An 18188-nucleotide genomic window follows, 5' to 3' on the forward strand; every position below is an offset into this window, starting at 1 on the left:
TTTTCTATTCTTGACTGTGTTATGCTGTTTCACTGCAGGCTGTCCTCCAGTTTCCTGGTCCTGTGAGTGACTTGGTTGAGTGTCATGACAAACAGCTGCTCTATGTGTCCTGTAGGAGCGGAGTTTACTGTATCAGCTTCCCATTTCTGCTGTCCAGGTGTGCACCTTGATATACACAATCCAAATTTACCATATTCATGAATGTCTCACGCTTAATACAATCTTTTGCCCCTGCAGGGTTCAAAGCTCCCCAGCTGATGCATCCTCCAGTCCGGCTGAGCTGAAAATCTCCTCCGACTTCCTTGTTGTTGGAGAAGAAGGCGCGTTATCGCTGCTCCTCGTCAGCTCAGTGCTCCTGATCCTTTCCCAGAGAGACACGTCCTGGCTATTGAGTCTGTACAAAACACCAGAACAAACACAGTCCAGTAGCTATGAGATGCTCGGTTCATTCAGACTACCACAGGTCTTAGCTGATTTAAACAGTGACACTGAGGGACAGACAGGAACGAGAAGGAGGCCTGTGTTGGTTTGTGTCCATCCTGGTCATCCCAAATCACCATCCTCCTCCTCCACATCTTCATCAGAGATGACTATAACAGACAGTCATTTCTGCCTTGAGCCTGTCCTCTTCAAACTTCTGTTTGGGATCGACGCTGCCCTTGCCAGATCCCCGGTTATCCTCTGTGGCCTGCCAGATGGACGCCTGTGTTTCCTCCCTCTGCGTCTCCCAGGATCACAGCTCCGAGTCCTGCGCAGCCTCGAGCAGCCGGTCGTATTTGTCGGAGCATCTGTTGTCATGGAAACAGGTCCAGGGCTTGCACGGTGTTTGGTTGCAGTGGGCGAACAGGGGAGAGTGGTGCTGATGAAGACCGACAAGGGAGAGCCAGAGGGAGGGGGCGACATGGCTGGTTTTATTGAGGGGTGCGTGCCGGGTCCCGTGGTGTGCAGCTTTGTGGACGAACACCATCTTTACTACAGCACTGGTTCAGACCTGTTGGTGCTGGATCTATCAGAGGGATCATCATGGAGAGAAGGCAAGGAAAGGGATGGGGAAACATCCAGAAAGACTGCTGCTGCCTTCCAGAGCCCCACCAGTTTAAATGTGTGTAGAGTTATCGCCTTGGCTGCACCTGCACTCAACACTACAGGTGAGTGACTGCCTCTATCTTGTATCTTAGTATATGTCTCTGTGTGTACTCTTAAGACTAAAGAATTTGCTTTTCCTCTCTTTTGAAATTTGTCTCACATACCAGGAGATGTTCAGCTGCTGGGGCTGACGATTAGAGGGCAGCTACAGAGGATTATTCTACCTGCAGGGAGAGAGGACGCAGGCTCGTCCAATCTGCCTTCCACACAGGTGGGCCGCAGCGTCAGGGATCTCCTCTCTGCTATTGGGGATGTTTGTGAAAGGTACATGATTCCTTTTTGATAATACAGCACTATAAATGAAACCTATACTTACCATGACCTTTCTGTTGACATAAATGTGGTTTCCTTTGCTATCCTTTAGAGCATCAGTGCTAAAAACTGCCATCAAATCCAAAAACCAGATTCTGAGGCACCTGAATCATGTGCTCAACATCAGCTTCCTGCTGTTAGCCAATAAAAACAGTGAAGAGCATCTTCCCATGCAGGAGAAGCAAATCAGATGTTATGCTGAGACTAGATGGAGCAGATTGCTCCAAAAAGACTCCCTGAACTTGACATGTGTCCTGGATAACTCAAGCCCTTATGTGTTGGAACAAGGCTGGACGCTGAGCATCACTGTGTTTCCTCTTTCCTACTCATCCAGCGCAGAAGGGGAAAGCTCCTCCACAAATTTTTCATTCCCATTCCATAATCTCAATCCGGGGGAAACATTAGAAGTATCGCTGCCCCTATCAGCTGCAGGCGACACATCCTTTCCTATGAGAGTAAGCTGTTCACTCATCTTCTCACTCTCAAGCCTCCTAGGAGAGGAGGAGACGGCACACCTTCCCTCCTTGCAGAGCAGCTGTATCAGTTTACCCCTGAACACACTGACAGTAGATTGGTTGCACACCCTGCAGGTGAACAGTCCCACAATGCATCCCATCAGCAGAAATGCCACATCTCAGTCCAGCAACATCACAACAGATACCGTCCAGGCGTTTTTAAACTCTCACCGGAGCAGGTGTGCGGGACGAGGGGAGGGAGGAGGAGAAGGTGCTTCAAAGGCTGAGCGAGAGCAGTGTTCAGCGAGTGTGCGGGTGTCATCAGAGTTACTCAGGGATACACTTGTGTTGAAAAGCTCAGATTTGGACCCTCGGGGGCCAAAGTCGACTCCTCAAAACCTCTGCTCTTCTCTGCTGGACTGGTTGTTGTATGAAAGTCCTGAGGGAGTGAAGATGGGACACCAAGGAGACAGATTTGTCCTGAGCAGCTCAGTTGTTCATGCTCGAGGTCCAACTGGAGACACCGTCAAACTGACTGCAAAAGAGGTAAACCATGATCTAACATTACATTGATACAGGCACCCTGAATATTTTATCTAATATATATGAATGATTTGAAAAAAGAAGATAAGTGTTGTTTATTGGCTCCTTTGTTCTCCAGGTTAATGTAGGAGAAGAGTCCCTGAGAGCAATAGAGGTCCAGATAGAGAGCTCATCTATAGCAGCAGTGTGTGGACTGCACCATGCTGTGCTGCGCCGGATACAGGTACAAACACACACACACACACTGTTACTTCTCTAACACTTCAGGGAAACTTACAGTGAGCTGTTGTTATAATTTCTCATGTTATACCTATAAGTTCTGTGGTACATTTGCATTCGAAAGACTTGACACTTTGCTGCAAAATGTTGATTCCAAAACAAACTTGGAACAGATGCAGCTTGAGGCAGTCGATGTTCTGCTTTGATTTGAGCTGGTAAAAAAAAGAAAGATAAAAACACAGAGTTTGGTGCAAGCTGTAGATTGAGAGAGGAGCCCCCTGCAGCTGGCTGTATGCTCTGCAGATAGGGAGAGCTTTTAATCACTGTCATGACATGGAACAGTTTCTTGGTGTTGGTATTTCTTGAATTCCTCCACCCTTTGTTGCAGACGCTGTTGTATTTGGCTATTTAGGTTCTCATGCAGCAGTTTGGTTCTCTTTGACAATGTGGACCGTTTCCAGAGAGACTTCAGTCTTTCTTTTATCACAGAATTTTTTCATGATTTCAGCTGTAACTAGACCCTCGACTCAGTCTGACGTCACCAGGCTCGAGAATCCTGTTTTACATTCTTGCTTTTAGATGAACTCATGAAAGAGTTTTATTTGAAATTCCTTCTCTTCCACGTGTTGCTCTGTTCCTTGACACAGACTCTGCTGCAGATTGCTCCTGAGAGGGCTGCTTCCACAATGAGGGTTCAGAGTTTAGGTTTAAGACAGGCACTGCAGCGGGCCTGAGGTGAGACCGTCATAAACTAAATTTTGCTCATTAGGGCCTTCAACTAACAGTTATTCTCATTATATAAGACTACAGAGATACACCCAGCTTTTTTATTATTGTCTTCAGGTCTAATACATCTGTGGCGGTGTTATCTCTTCTTAAACTTTCTTTTTTTTCCCCCCTCCCCCTCTCATGTCAGCGCCTGTTACAGCAGATCCAGCAAAGTCGAATCTCAGGGTCTTTTGGCGTGGGCGCGTCCACGGGGCAGATGACGCGATCTCTTCTCAGTGTTTACCGAGAACTCAGAGAAAATCCTCTACTTATAATTTAATACTGAACCCACACTGCTGCCCTCAACCTTGTCCGGTGTTCTGTCTTTGCAGCTGATTGAGAAATAGTGTCCATAATAATTGCCACTGTAAATACACCTTTCTTGTCACTGTAAATGACTGTGACCATTTCATATTTTATCCTCATGCTCAACTCATCATTTTTCATTATTAATTTTTGCTCATGTACATGTTCTACGGCTCTAATAATAATGGTTAACCACATAATCGTTCTTTGTTGACGTGTGCTCAATTTCAATTTGCAAATCAGATGGAGTAAAAGTACATGCAGCTACAGTCTAAATGGGAAAACATAGTCGCACAGCTGAGTGAAGGACCCCACAGTTCTCTGATGTTCAGACATGTAGGTGACACAGGACATGATGAAAAAATAAGCAATTTGTTTGATTAAAGCTTGTAATTGTAGTCTAGTGCATACAGCAAAATAACATATACAAGTAATGTTACCACAACTTAACGTTTAAGGCTTGTTGGCCTGAAAGTAACATGTTGTCCATTAGATGGCAGTGTTGTGACTTTATAGTTGTGGTGAAACTGAACTGAACAATCAGCTGATGAACGAGTGAACAGTGCTTTGCTGTCCCACTCAATCTGATTTCACCAAATTCCCTAATGTTCTTAAAAAATGTTAAGATGCTGAACTGTGGGCAGTTAAAAATGGTGGAGGTAAGAGGGAAAATCCCAGGAAAAACTCACAGGCCTAGTCAGAAGATAATCTGGTCCATAGTTAGTCCATATTATTATGTCTTGCTCAAGGTGTCAAAGTCTAATGAAAGATAACAATGCACTCTTATTAAGCTGCTGTTTAAAGTCACAAAAGCCAAATGCAGTGCAACTGCTGTGATGTCTTGGGCTGGTTTGTACTCTAAATAAAAATTCTTGTAGATGTTCTAAGATGAGCTGTTGCTGAGATTTCCACGAGATTTCTTATTTCTCCAAATAAGAGTGCAGGTGTTTCTGCTGCTTGATTACTAGTGATCAGTGTGAGCTGTCAGTCTCATCCAAGATTTTACCCTAAGTGAGGCTTGAACTCGCAACCTCAGCTTCACTGGTTCATCCATAGCAAGTGCTGACCAGCTGCACCACGAGCCTGCTCAGGTTCTGTATTCAATGCTAAAGAAGTGATGTAATGTTACTTACTAATTTGGCTAGTTAGTAATTAGTGTAAGTTTAAAGAGAATCCTGTCATAGTTTGAAAATGATCTCTGTCTCTGTGTGTGTTCAGTGGATTCTTTTCCTCGACCACCGTGGTAAAATGCTGTTGCTCCAGGTGAGGCTCGAACTCACAACCTCGGCATCAGCTCTGCAGGTTACTGTCTTATAAGTACCGCGCGCTGACCGATTGCGCCACTGGAGCTTGTTGTGTTTCCTTGAATCAACACTGAACAGATGACCTGGACTGAGACTTAAATATTCCTGGAAAAGGAGACTGATGACATGGGCCAATTAGACCTGTTCTCTGGTTGAATTTGGACGGAGCTCTGCTGGGAGGTTACTGAGGTCGCCAAAATCAGAGAAAAATTGTGAAGATGAGAAGAGGCCTAATCAGGCAGCATGTGAAAACAGCTGTGTGGGTGAACCACGGGGGGGCTGCTGCTCTGGCGTCTGACCAGCTTAACTGTGGTTTAGAATGAGTCCAGCTAAACCAGAACGTACAGGGGTCTAAATTGCAGCTGTGTGCTGAACTGGACCTGATTGCTCCATGCAGCTAAACCAGATGAATGATGAGGTTACCTTCAGATCTGCCCAACGCACGTGTTCCAGTTTAGTGCAGCATCATCATAGCGGTCAATGTAATTGTCTGACAGCAGTTTAGAAAAAGAGCCTCACGTTTGGGGGGGTTGGAAACCACAGGTCTAAGGAGTATGTTGTAGGTGCATGTAAAGCTTTACTGCTGTGTTGTTTACCTGTAATTAAGTTTTTAAATTCACAAAATAACACTGTAGTTTCATTAATTTGTGTTTCTGTTAAATGTGACATGACTAAAACAAAACATAACCAGCCATACAAGTTTAGTTTATTTATTATCTCCATGTTCATAAAAGACAGAAGAAATGTAGAACAGAAGGATAAATTAAAACTAAATGATGAAAAGAAAAAAAATCCACCCACTCCAGTTGCAGCTTGAAGTGATCCTATTAGTACTGCTAACATGTACATGAGTCTTGGTTACTGTTTTCAGGTGTCAACTAGAAACCCCAGTAATTCTTCTCTGCAAATAAACATCCTCAGACAATGATACCATGCTAATGACTTGAACTCCTCCAAAAGGTGACGTCACTCCTAACGGTGGCTATGTCAGTCTCAAATGGCACCCTGAGTCACCGTAGCTCTTGGACTAGACTAGACTGGATGAGTGACACCTTGGCTGTTACTAATGTAACACCTGTACGGTGTTGTAGAAAGGCTGGGGCGATAAAGGCAGGGATAGGACTGAAAAGATGGTTTTATGTCACACTGATGCTTGGTTTTACATGTCTGAAAGAATACTGGAAAATCTACATGTCTTTATTTCTTAAGTGTCAGACATTCATTTGATCTTGCAGCAAATACTTCTAAAGGAACAACACAAAAACTCTAATGTTCAGTCACACCAATTTTGTCTTGAGATCAAGCGCTCTCTCAAAACATTGTTCACTTCATCAAGACTTCTCTTGGCTGATTATCCACGGTCAATTCCTCTTCCTCTTTCTCCTGCCTGTATTGTCCTTTAGTCCTCTGTTGCAGCCTCTTTGCAGCAGGAAGGAGGAAAAACATGGAATGAAATGCCAGCAGGTTTAAGTTCATTCATCACGGGCCTCAGATTTGAACCAGACTGTATTAATACTCCCACAGCGCTGAGCTGCTCAGACTGAGTCCGTCTCCCTTCAGCGTGCCTCCTTGGTCTCCACGCAGGTATTTGCCGTTCTTGCCACGGATGGCGAGGCGACCATGCTCGAGGAGCTCCAGAGTGAAATCCTCAGGGGCCTCGCCATCTGAGCACACCAGCCCGGCACTGTTCACGTACCAGAACCGACCATCCACACCTGCAGGATTTAAAGCAAAAACACAGAGTATAAATCTGCTGCTGATGACTCAAGCAAATGAGAGGCGAGAAATGGAAAAAACTAATGAGTCTCGCTGCTTCCAGATGTCTGTATGAGTGAGTGCCCCCTGACCTTTAATATGGTAGGCCCCATTACTGTGTTGCAAGGTGAAAATGTCGTAAATAGATCTGCTGGCATCCAGTGTGTTGGAGTTCTTGTGGTGGCAGATAAAGCCGTTTTCCCCTCTTAAGATCAGCATAGGTCGGTTGATCAGTTTCAGAGTGAGCTGCTCGTCGTCACCTGTGACAGCAAAATGATAGAAACACATCAGAGCATAGGAAAGTTAGAAGTAGATCTGAAACCGAGGAGACACATCAGTGGAGAGGAGGGTAAAAGACAAAGAAGAACAAAAAGCCAAACCAGGGAGTCTCTTACCTATGGCGTCACTGACAGCGAGAAGCTGGCCATTCTTCTTGGTGCAAATATATTTTCCATTGTTAGCTTTTAGTGCCACTTTGTGGCCAAACCACTCCACTGCAAACATGGTGTTTGCTGACCTGCAGTTCAACATCACAAGAGAGAAGATGAGACTTCACCTGCCTTAAAGTTCTCCTGGGAATATTGTGATTACATGTTGAGTGCACATGCAAAACTAAACAAGATAAAGCAGGTCAAATAAGAGAAACTGAAATTCTGCAAATCTGAGTACAGGTGAGATTATGTTCAGAGCATGCTATTATTTGCTATCTCATGCATGCAAGCAATGGTCATTTTCATCCTGTCAGTTTTAGGCGTCATTAATAGAACATTTAAATTCCATGGCTGACTTACATTTTCAATGACTGACAGTGTTGCATTATTACTTAAATAAATCTGCCATTGTGTCAGGAAATTCACATTTATTACAAAGCAGTCATGACTATTTACATTTATAACTTTTAAACCCAGAAACCAAAGTTTACATGGAGTAGTGGAGGATTGCATGTGATTAAAGGAGAACATTTCTGTTTTTATTGTGAGATAAAGAAAAGGTCACTTTTTTAGGTTTTAGGCAAGAACATACTGTAGTGGTGCAGAAAAACACATCTGTATTATAAAATGTAGAACTGACACATACAATCGGTGATGTATTTACTTATACTCTGCAGAGGTGATAGTAGAGCTTTCACTCACACTTCAGTGGCAGTACTCTGGATGCCTCCGTGAGCCACCAGGGCCCAGTAGTTCCCTTGGCTGGTGCGAAATGTGCACTTCTTGGTTTCCTTGTCAATCTCCATCTGAAATGTCTCCATGTCTGTCTCATCTTCCTGATTGGCTGCAAGGCTGACTCCTGGAGGGGCATAATAAGCATGTCCTGTCATTAATACTTAAGCATGAAAACCTGAGGACTGTTTAGTGTTTGGAGAAATCCATCCATCAGCTGCTGCTCACAGTTTTCATTGACGTGACTTTCCTTTTCAGTCTGTTCTCAATGGCACTGTTGGATGTTGAATATGAGCTAAAGCTGCTCTAACTTTGGCAGAATATTGTGAGTTCTTTCATAGTAAGAAGCTGCTGACGCTGATTGTGTTTCAAGGCCTTTAAGTGATTTGTACAGGACATAAGTTTAACAGCACAAGGTCGGCTAAAAGTAAGTTTCTACTAACTTTCAAACTACCATCTGCACCTTTTTATATCAGTTACTGAGCAGAACCCTCTACATACCTCTTTAATTACTCCCTGGAATCCCAATGGCATGTCAAAAACTCAGCTAATCAGGTTGTATTGTTGTGTTTAACTTGGCCCAGCATGAAAGAGTAAGTAATCACGTCTGATCCTGGGTTATTCCTAAGTAGTTCCTTCTTAAACTGCACCCTTGTAATGGTGTGCCAAGTAAGCATATACCATCCTGAGGGTACAATATATTTTTACTGATTGGGCTTCTGGATGTATTTATGAACAGAATATACAATAATTTAATATAACACACTAAACATGGCCATGCAGGGAAATCTTACAGAGACGAGCTACATGTGTAGAATGTGTGTTTCTCACCATAACATACGTTACAAACTCTACAGGAGATGACACCTTCTCCACAAAGAGCTGTGTCAATTACTCTGAGACCACTTAACACCTAAACAAAAATCACACGTTTGACTGACAGATATTTTATAGAAACCAATTATTTTAGCATTTCCACTGCTACCACATGCAAAAGCATTGGTGTCAAACACGTGAGAAACACATGCGCAAACACAAATGTAGTGACACCCTCCCTCTCTGCTTTTGTTGGATGGTTTGGCTTTGAATTTCAGATGAACAAGCGACTTTAGTACCAACCTCACTCTTGCAATGTCATTTATGCACATGTAAGAAGCTCTGACATTAAAGCAGTCCGATTGGAATATTTTCATCCAACTCAACATGTTGCTGGCAAAGAAAACAATAATTTGTCATGCCACTAACAGACAGGTTGCAGAGGGTTAAATCCTAAATTAGATGCATCCCAGAATATCCCAGATACATTTTCTTAATCCTTTAACAACACTGATCTGTGTGCTTCACCCCCTTCTTATCTCCCCCGGTCATCCTTTTCTAACTTCCTCCCCTCCCCCATCTCTCCCTCCTTATCCCTGACCCCCTAAACCGCCGCCTCCCACCATCGCCCCACCTCCGGCTCTGCCTATCTGCCCTCTTCACTGCAGGGCTCTGATATAATCAGCTTTCGAGTGCTAACCATCCAATCCCTCAATCTCCTCAATAAAAGAATAAAGGAAAAACAGGAAAAGACCTGAGGATTTTATGGTCCACACTTAGCAGGATGTACAGATAATTACCAGCCCCTCTCAACGCACAAGCAATGACCATAGCCAGGAATAATCTAATGCAGAAACCACGTCATAAAAATGTAAAATGTATCTGCACTAAATGGCTTGTTCATCATCAATGGATCAAACGATTCTTATCAACAACAGTGACGACTCTAACATTTAGATTTTTTGGAGAATGTTTTACTATTTTCAGCTATTCATACTTTAGGATATTAGCATGCTAACATTTGCTAATTTGGTCATAAGATATGCAGGTATTTGGTTATAAAGCAAACTATTATGACCAATGACAAATTAAACATTTGTGGATGATGAACCTCGGTACAGAATTTCATGTAAATCCACACACTAGTTGTTGAGATGAGTTGAAATAACCTTGCCTGGTTAAAAAACAGCACAAGACAAAGATATTGTCTGCATGTCCTTAGCGCGGTCCTACATTTTATGGTGATGTGGGTCTTGGTATATCACTAGTATAACTGTGATACACTCTAGTGGTTTAAGGCCACTGACGGATGTATGCATATAAATTACATCTGCATAATCCAACACAGATGCAGATTCACACATCAGTCTGAAGGGCCTGGTTACAGCAGTTTTTTTCAATTTAAATTTTCAGCCATAGACGATGATTTTAAACAGCGTATCTTATCTGTTAAGATTCCTTAGACGGGGTTTCTTCAATTTGATATCTGACTGTAGATGCAGACTGGAGGAAGGAGAAAGGAGATGACATGCAACAAAGATGTCATGGTTACTGAGCTACCAGGGCGCTTTAATCACATCTTATTCACACCCGATAAACTAGGTATCGTGAGGTCTTACAACTGGTTAAATTATCATTGATCTTAAGTGCATTTGAAGCATAAATTTCTGCCCCTCCACTCTGCACCTATGCCTGGGGGCCCATCACTCTCGTTCTCTCTCATCCCGACTCAATGTCATGCTTTGTCTACCTATTCCATGTGTCCATTTCACACTAATTCAACCCAGAAATGATCCTCAGACGGGGCTCAGCTGGGACCTCACAGCTATCTGATAGATGAGAGAAGAGGAGACAGAGGAAGGAGAGAAGGATGGGGGAAGAGAAAGAAAAAGAGAACCGCTGAGAAAGAGATTAGATACAGTGAAATCCAAGCCAGGAATCTGAGGATATCAATAGCTGTGTTGATGACCATCTTTGACACACGAGTTGGTCAAGCATACGCAATAAGATGTTGTCATCATAGCCATGATCACTGATAAACTATGCAGCAGAGCTCACAGGTGCACACACAGATAGTTTCAGTGGTGCCACATTTTGGATCAGACCCCAGATCCAGCTCCACTTTCTGGTGTTGTCCTACCTGCAGCCTGCAAGTGGAGCAGGCCTAACTAATCCATCAGCGATAGATGGCTCTGACATCTATTATTAATAGTAAGCTGATGCCACTATCCCCCTATCCTCTATTTTCCTTTCTCCCAATCCTCCATCCTTCACAACTGCATTTTCTGTTGCTTTTAATTCAGTCCCTTCATTATTTCTCTTCACTTATCTGTTCCTGGTCTCTCTCTCTCTCTGTGTGTGTGTGTGTGTCTGTGTGTATGTGCCTGTGCGTGAATGCATTGTGTATGTGCCTGTGTTTGTATGTATAATATGCGTGTGCATGTTCACATGTGTGTTAATGGAAAGTATATGTCTTTGGACTATCATCTCCCCTTCACTTTCGGGGCAGAGTGGACCACTTAGAGCCGAGGAACACAGGGAGGTGATGAGAGACATGATGACAGATCTACATCACACACTGAGGCACACACACACAAACACACAATAAAGAACTTGGGGCTGCTGGAAAATACAGAATTGCATTGCACTGTTGTGAACAAAGACACTTATACTTACACTCTTACTGCACATCTGCTACACTGTAAAATAGATAGCCAATGTAACTCCTCTGCACTAAATGGAGCATGGAACAAAGGTGCTAATTTATGAGGAAAAACACAATGGACATTAGGGAGGATGAAGAGTCCACCTGTCTCCACGTATACTACTATTGTCCTAATGTCCTTTGAGAATCCTCCTACGCCTGTATCCTCCCTTCTCTGCTTTCCATTCTCCCTTTCCTTAAATCATCATGTCAAACCCAGAGGTAGAGGATAATAAGGTGTATTTACACAAGTGCTCAACAATTCTGAGGCACTAGGATTTCCTGTTTTATCCCACCTTTAGTCTAATTTATCAGTTCAACTTTTCACCTAATGTACATTTTTTCAGTGTTAGCATGTTTTGCGTTTAACAAGCTTGTCCACTGGTAAGAAAAGTTGGTGAATGCAGGCTTCTTTGTTCATTGTAAGCTGTAAATGAGGTAATGGTAGGTAAAGCTATGACGAAAAAATCTAATCTTGTACCTCGATGTGACTGTTTTGCAGTGTCATATGTTGCTATAATCAGTCATATTGACTCTCTCTTTGACTGTGTGTTGATTTCCAGTGGCACACAGGCGCAGACTGAGGCCGGGGGTTAGCCGGTTAGATTAGCGGGTTAGAAGCTGTGGCCCCAGGTGAGAAGCAGCTTGGGTTTCTGAAAGCAGACCCCCCCCCCCCCCCCCCCCCTTTGCCTTCCAGGAACAGGGGCCAACTTCATCAATAATTCAACACACCTCACTTCACCACTCGCCATAGCAGGACGGTGCGGTTGTGTGTGGGCGAGCGTGATGGAGAAAGATAAAGCTTTTGTTTGTGTGTAACAAGTGTAGAGAGAGAGATGAGAGAAAGGAGGAGAGCATGCTGCAAGTGTTTCTTTGTGTGTGAATTCACTTGTGTGCACGTATATGTTATGGTCCTCTTCGTACTGTATGTGTGTTTTACACTTCACCGTATTGCTCAGTGTACAGTGCTCCCAGTCGTTTGGTTTCTGCCTAAAGCTCCCACTGCTAACCAGGAACAATGAGCAGTTAGAGATTCAATTACAGCACCCAGGGCTGAAGTAACTCAAGCCTGCAGACAAGAATCTGCAGGCTGCAGATGGGTGTCATGGCCAAGTATGCTGACAAGCACTGTTGGTGTACGCTAATCCACCCCAAATCCAGTTTCAAATCAGACCAGCAAACCCTTTTGACCATAAGCTATTGAAACTCTTGGCAACTACTTGTAGTGCACCTCTGGTGAGGTGTAATGTGACACTCACAATTACAATTTTTACAGTTTTTAAAACTGATCAAACTGAAGAAATTCAACCGTGTTTTTTAAGAAGAAATAACTTTGAAGCCAATGTGCAGCAGGTGTAATCCATCAGTATAGTATTGTGGTGTCATGCTGATCAAATAACGCACTCCAACAGCCCTGTCGCAAGGCTGAAGAGTAAATACATAATACAGCATCAACAGAGAATTACAGTGCAGCATATAGGTTACAAGCAGCTGTTTCGGTAAGCCCGGCGGCCAAAAGCGTAAAGTGTTAACACCATTACCCAACAAAGCCTGGAGGTACATTTGAGAGGCAGTGAGAGCGGGGGTTTTCAAAAAGAGCACCGTTTATGATAGATTATTTGTTAAAAGAAAAGGAAAACAATACCCTACTCTACTCTACCCTAATGGACTTTTCACCATTTCGGGAATACAACGGCATCTTTGACAACATTAATTTTTTGCACGACATTAAAACTCATTCATTGAAAATTGTTGTGAGAGATCTGTTTCTGTGGTTATGCCCAACATGGGTACACAATAAATCCATTTACCCAAATTACCCATTGGTGTAAGACTTAATACCGAGAGTGGACTAACCTAAATCAGTTGCAGCCCTAAAACAAATGACGTGTTCGTCTCAGGTCTCCCAGATGAGGCTGATAGTCTCCCATATCGGCCTCATCTATCTTGTTTTCCTGGAAAGATGCAACTATGCATGTTGGTGTGTAGAATACATTACCCATAATTACCATGCATCCTTTATCAGCTGTCAGTCATTAGAGAGTGGCCTGTTCTCTTAACCATGCATATTCAGCATGTCTGCAAGTTAATGTACTTCCTGTGAATCATAAGCTCAGTTTTCTGGGGGTGTATCAGTGCACAGTGTGTACAGTATATAGGTTAGTAGTAGTAGTAACTGTAGTAGCTGTAGTATTTAGTGGCCCCCTGCTTCATTATGTATATGAGTAGGTCAGTGTGTGTCAGCTAAAGGCTTGTGTGACAACCCTCAGTGGCACCCGAGGTCAAAGTTCCATCCATTTAATCAGACTTTTGAGATTCTGTGTAAGAAGCTAGGAATCAGATCTGTGACAATATGATCTCCTATTGATGTGTCTGTGTTTTCCTACCTTGTCTTATGGAGACATATCGCCCATTGGCTGCCGTCAGAACCACCTGTGGGTGGCTCTCCTCCAGGTCAAACAGTTCATCTTTGCCTGGCTTGGAGCAGCGTCCAGACCTCAGGGTGCCCGTAGGCCCCATAGGAGACAAATACTTCCCCTCACAGTCTTTAAAGGCCAGCTTCCCACACTTTAGCTCTAGCGTGTATCGCCGTGGCCCTCCCGCTCTCCGTCAAGAGCTTCCCGTCATTGCTGAGGAAGCGGCCGTCGCAGGTCTTTAAGCAATACTTCCCGTCCAGGTAGACGAGGGTGAGAAGCGCCGCCACACCCCAGGGAATGTTCAGATCCACGGCAATCTCCCCATCCTCCATGGAGAGGTGGGCGTAACGCTTGCGGGCCACAGACAGCAGGTTGGCCTGCGGATGTAGAGCCAGGTGCACCGCCCACAGCTCGGCATCTGTGATTATCTGGGCAAAGCAGGACAGGTAGTCCCGAGAGCCGCCGAAGAAGCGAAGGTGCTGCTCAGACTGCAGGGCCCAGCGGCCGTCGGACTGAGCCACGATGAGGAAACGGCAGTCTGAGTTGTGGCCGTCGGCCTCACAGGTGACCTTGCCGTCCTTGTCGGAGGCCAGGTAGCGCCCCAGGTGGCTGCGCAAGTAGACTACCTGGGTGTCCTGGGAGTCTTGCTCTAGAGTCCATATCTGCTTCTTCTTTAAGCTGGGAGCTGACGCATTCACCTGAGAGACAAGAAAGGCATCACTCTGAAGTTTATTTACAAGAGGCCTGGTAGTTCATGCCTGGCACCAGTGCAGATCGATAGGCAGAGCAACAGCACTACAACATTCATGCAAATATGTGACAGTCCTCCTTTCATATTAGATGTACCTTGAAGCCAAAGGCCTCAGCAGTGAGGTAGCGACCCTCATGGTTGATTAGTCCAAACTGCAGCTTCAAGGGGCGGTTCCCATTAGCAGGCATCTTCACCTGTGGATTCAAGAAGGTGAGAGGCAGAAGGAGAACAATGGGTGAGACAAGTTACCGATGGGAAGAACAAGAAATAGAGGGGTAAATAGATGTGACATTGGATGCAAAACTGAAGGATGTGCCTAAAAAAGGTGGAATAAGGAGTTTTAAAAAGGTCAGGAATAAGGAAGGAAATGATGTTATGGAGAATGATGAAATGCAAACGTTTTAGAGACAGGAAATCGATTCATTAAGGTACAGTACATAAAGCACTCCTATGACCACAAATTCCTTCCCCCGCCCGGGGCTTTATTATACATTTTTCCAGCCACAGCCTCCTAATTTACTTACTGTGGTTTTGTGGCTTCCCCTCTGCAGTTTCTGTGGCTCTAATTCCAGCTCCCAGACTTAAGAGGCTTCTCTCAACAGGCGTCCTCTTGTAATTCTTTCTCCCTCTCTTTGCCCGGCTCTCGCGTTCTGTTGATCAGGTCTCCAAGCTTGCCTCAACCACCACCACCACCACCACCACCACCTCTCTTCTCCTTAATCAGGTTAGAGGCAGCAAAGACTTGAGTCAACCTTGATCTCTCTTCAGTCCGGCATCAAGCTCTCTTCCGCTGTAGACTAATTTTGGTCTCGACTGCTTATCTCCACTTCTGCAGCCGACCCTCTCCCCTCTTTCTCTCTCCCCCTCCTGTTGAACAGTGCTTCTCTCGTCCTCCCTTGATCCTGCTCTTGCTTGACTTGTTATTCACCCTGAAGGCTCAATCACTTGGTCCACCCCCACCCCCCACCCCCAGACTAGACTTCTCTGGGGTTTTGTTTTTGCCTCTCTTTCGCTCACATCGAATACTCTGCTTCACCTATCTTCAAGTCCAGGTTCCCTGTTTGTCAGACAAAAGTTTGATCAACGAAGAAGAACATCCTCAGCAAGTCCTGCAAATTTTATGGTGTTGCACTGAAGGACTCCTTCACTCTTTCCCTGAACATAAGCCGTCCATCACAACTGAACTCAGCAACAAAGGGTGCTCGCCTCTGTAATCTTAAGCCTCTCCCTGTCGCTTTTTCCTCCCATCCTCTCCTCTCTCTCTCACTGCCTTTCTCTAACCTGCCATGTGTATAATCCTGCCTTTCTCTGCCTCTGCGCTTTATTCTGAGCTCTGCACTTCGCCTCTTTCTGTGACACATAAAGACAGGTAAGCAGAAACAATGCACACATACACACACATTGCCGGGTAACCAGAGCGCTCCCCATGCCTTTGGGGTAGTTGCCTGAGTGCAGCTCCCCTTACCTGCCTATGCTGGGGGATTTAGTTACACACCTTCTCTGATTGCAAGCTCTCTGGATCAGTCCTAATGGGAAATGTGTCTGAGAAGCTGAGGGACTCGGACTTTACATCTGAATTTGGGAGACAAGCAAAGGGACAAGAGATGGCAGGTGTTGTAAAGGCAACAATAACAACCTAATCAGTGTATGGGGGTTTTAAATGAATGTGTGTGTGCAGCAAGTGGGCTGGCATATGTGTGTGTGTGTGAGTAATCAACCTTGCCAATCAGCCTATTATAAGTCTTCTTCGCAAAGTAAACAGACGTGTCTGTTCCTGAATCCATCTAATCCTCAACCCAATCATCCCAACCTGGCTAATCTACACACACACACACACACACACACACACACACACACACGCCACCCCCCCGCCCCCTCCACCTCCCGCTTGTCAATGACCATAAACATACACATAGACTCACTGACCCACGGCAACATACGAGTCATCACACACACAAACACACACACAAAGGTCAGCAGAGGGTCTCAGGGTTCGTAGTAAACACCACCCACCCAAAGATTTACTCCCCCCTGACCCAGACTTGAACTACTGCGCTTTACGCAAAATGTGATAAACAATGCGTGTCACACACAAATTCACACACACACACACACACACACACAGGCAAACACAGGCACTGAAGGACATGAGCGGTGTAATTGTTCCCTGAAGCCCCTTTCTATACTACTGTTAACACTAAGCAGATAGGCAGCCCGTGTTTCTGAGGCGCTGACTTGAGATCAGTTTTCTGTTTCTAGTCTGAAACCTTTCTGTGATCATTTTTACTAAATTTCATGGGTATTTCTTTTACTTTGTTTTTTCATAACCAGATCACAGGCTTGGCTAAAGAAAACTATTCCAAATATAAGGTAATTTATTCAAGTGTCTAAAATGATCATTTTAATCTTCACAATATTTAAATTGGAATATTTTAGTGGGAGATTTTGAATTAGATTTTGAAGATTAGGCATGAGACCAAAGCTCTGGCAAAGTGTTACATGACTTATTCTTTTAGTAGAAGTAATTATTCCTGTTTTATTAGTTGTGTCATAAATTCAATAGGTAGGCTATTTGGCAAGTGACACTTTTCATTCCAAAATGTGCAATGTACAGATGATGATTCATGAATGACAGACTCTGCCACTGACAATGAAAGCTACTTTATCCAGAGGGAACTAATGAGCATAAATACCTTTAATAACTATAGCAGAATACATGCTAACCATAAGTCTGATATGATGAGAATGTTAAAGATGATAACTTTAAGTAGATGCTGTCATATGTATGCCATATTTTTTTTTAGTAAAGGCCACCAGTTCACCTGTGAGTAATAAACAACTGCCTTCACATCAGTGTTATACAGATTTAGATCATTGTTAATGAAAATGTTAAATTACACTTTAATCTAATTAAACATTCTGGTTACTGATATATTACTATTATATTCTATTACATAGCAATTAGGTAGTTGTCAGCGTAGTGATTAGTCACAATAAGGGGAGGACAACTTTAGTATTTCTGAGTGTTGCTGAGAGATAAATAAAAGACAAAATAACCCCTGATTAAAACTGATGGGTATTCAAAGTAACTACCTAAATTTGACTCACCTCATCCTCGTGTACTATGCAGGGCTCTCTGCTTAACCTACAGAGGGCGTACCTGTTCTGCAGACAGTGAGGTCCAGCACAGGTCCCTTACAGTCCAGCAAACTCATCTTCAAGATTTGAGAGTTGTTCGAGTCAATTGACTTGACAGCTGCCATTCAAACGAAGACATTAAAGGAGAATTGAAGGGCAATAGCAATAGAGTACAATGAGTTTGCAGTTTCATGCAGACTTTATCAAATCTGTCTGGACAAAAGCAATTTAAAAACCCCTCTAGTGTCTTCTTATACACGCTTAATGATGTGGATGAAATCACTTCACTATAAACGTTCACTCTGCTCCGCTACTTGGACAAGCCATCTGATCTCCTATCGGTAAGAGGAGCTGCATCATGCATGTGTGTCTGTGTGTGCATACGTAATTC

The 18188-nt window shown here is 43.9% G+C and overlaps 2 protein-coding genes and 1 non-coding gene across 6 annotated transcripts in view; 1 reads left to right on the top strand and 2 right to left on the bottom strand.

The window, feature by feature from the left end:
* The window catches only part of faap100 (FA core complex associated protein 100), a 78314-nt gene that overhangs the window by 526 nt on the left and 59600 nt on the right, over positions 1 to 18188 (top strand). For 3 of the 4 annotated variants that reach the window (XR_007809187.1, XM_051066279.1, XM_018672467.2), the window contains exons 2-6: positions 39 to 157; positions 238 to 1148; positions 1254 to 1410; positions 1511 to 2459; positions 2575 to 2679. Coding sequence is in view for 3 of the 4 variants with exons in the window: in XM_051066279.1 (XP_050922236.1) it covers positions 39 to 157; positions 238 to 1148; positions 1254 to 1410; positions 1511 to 2459; positions 2575 to 2679 (2241 nt within the window). In the remaining variant the exon portion in view is untranslated. Of the gene's footprint in view, positions 1 to 38; positions 158 to 237; positions 1149 to 1253; positions 1411 to 1510; positions 2460 to 2574; positions 2680 to 3322; positions 4945 to 18188 lie in introns of those variants that run through there. The other variant, XM_051066278.1, reaches the window with a different exon arrangement.
* Positions 5005 to 5099, bottom strand: trnai-uau (transfer RNA isoleucine (anticodon UAU)). Its single transcript has 2 exons — positions 5062 to 5099; positions 5005 to 5040 (listed from the first exon to the last, which is right to left on the bottom strand). It is a non-coding gene; the product is annotated as a tRNA-Ile (tRNA).
* On the bottom strand, positions 5084 to 15349 carry fscn2b (fascin actin-bundling protein 2b, retinal). Its single transcript, XM_051066281.1, is given in 7 exon segments — positions 5084 to 6768; positions 6901 to 7071; positions 7132 to 7325; positions 7942 to 8098; positions 13879 to 14089; positions 14091 to 14606; positions 14755 to 15349. Coding segments are annotated over 7 exon segments (1548 nt in total). The 5' UTR covers positions 14848 to 15349; the 3' UTR covers positions 5084 to 6562.

This window comes from Lates calcarifer, linkage group LG23, assembly GCF_001640805.2.
Source record: "Lates calcarifer isolate ASB-BC8 linkage group LG23, TLL_Latcal_v3, whole genome shotgun sequence".
NCBI classification, from domain to species: Eukaryota; Metazoa; Chordata; class Actinopteri; family Centropomidae; genus Lates; species Lates calcarifer.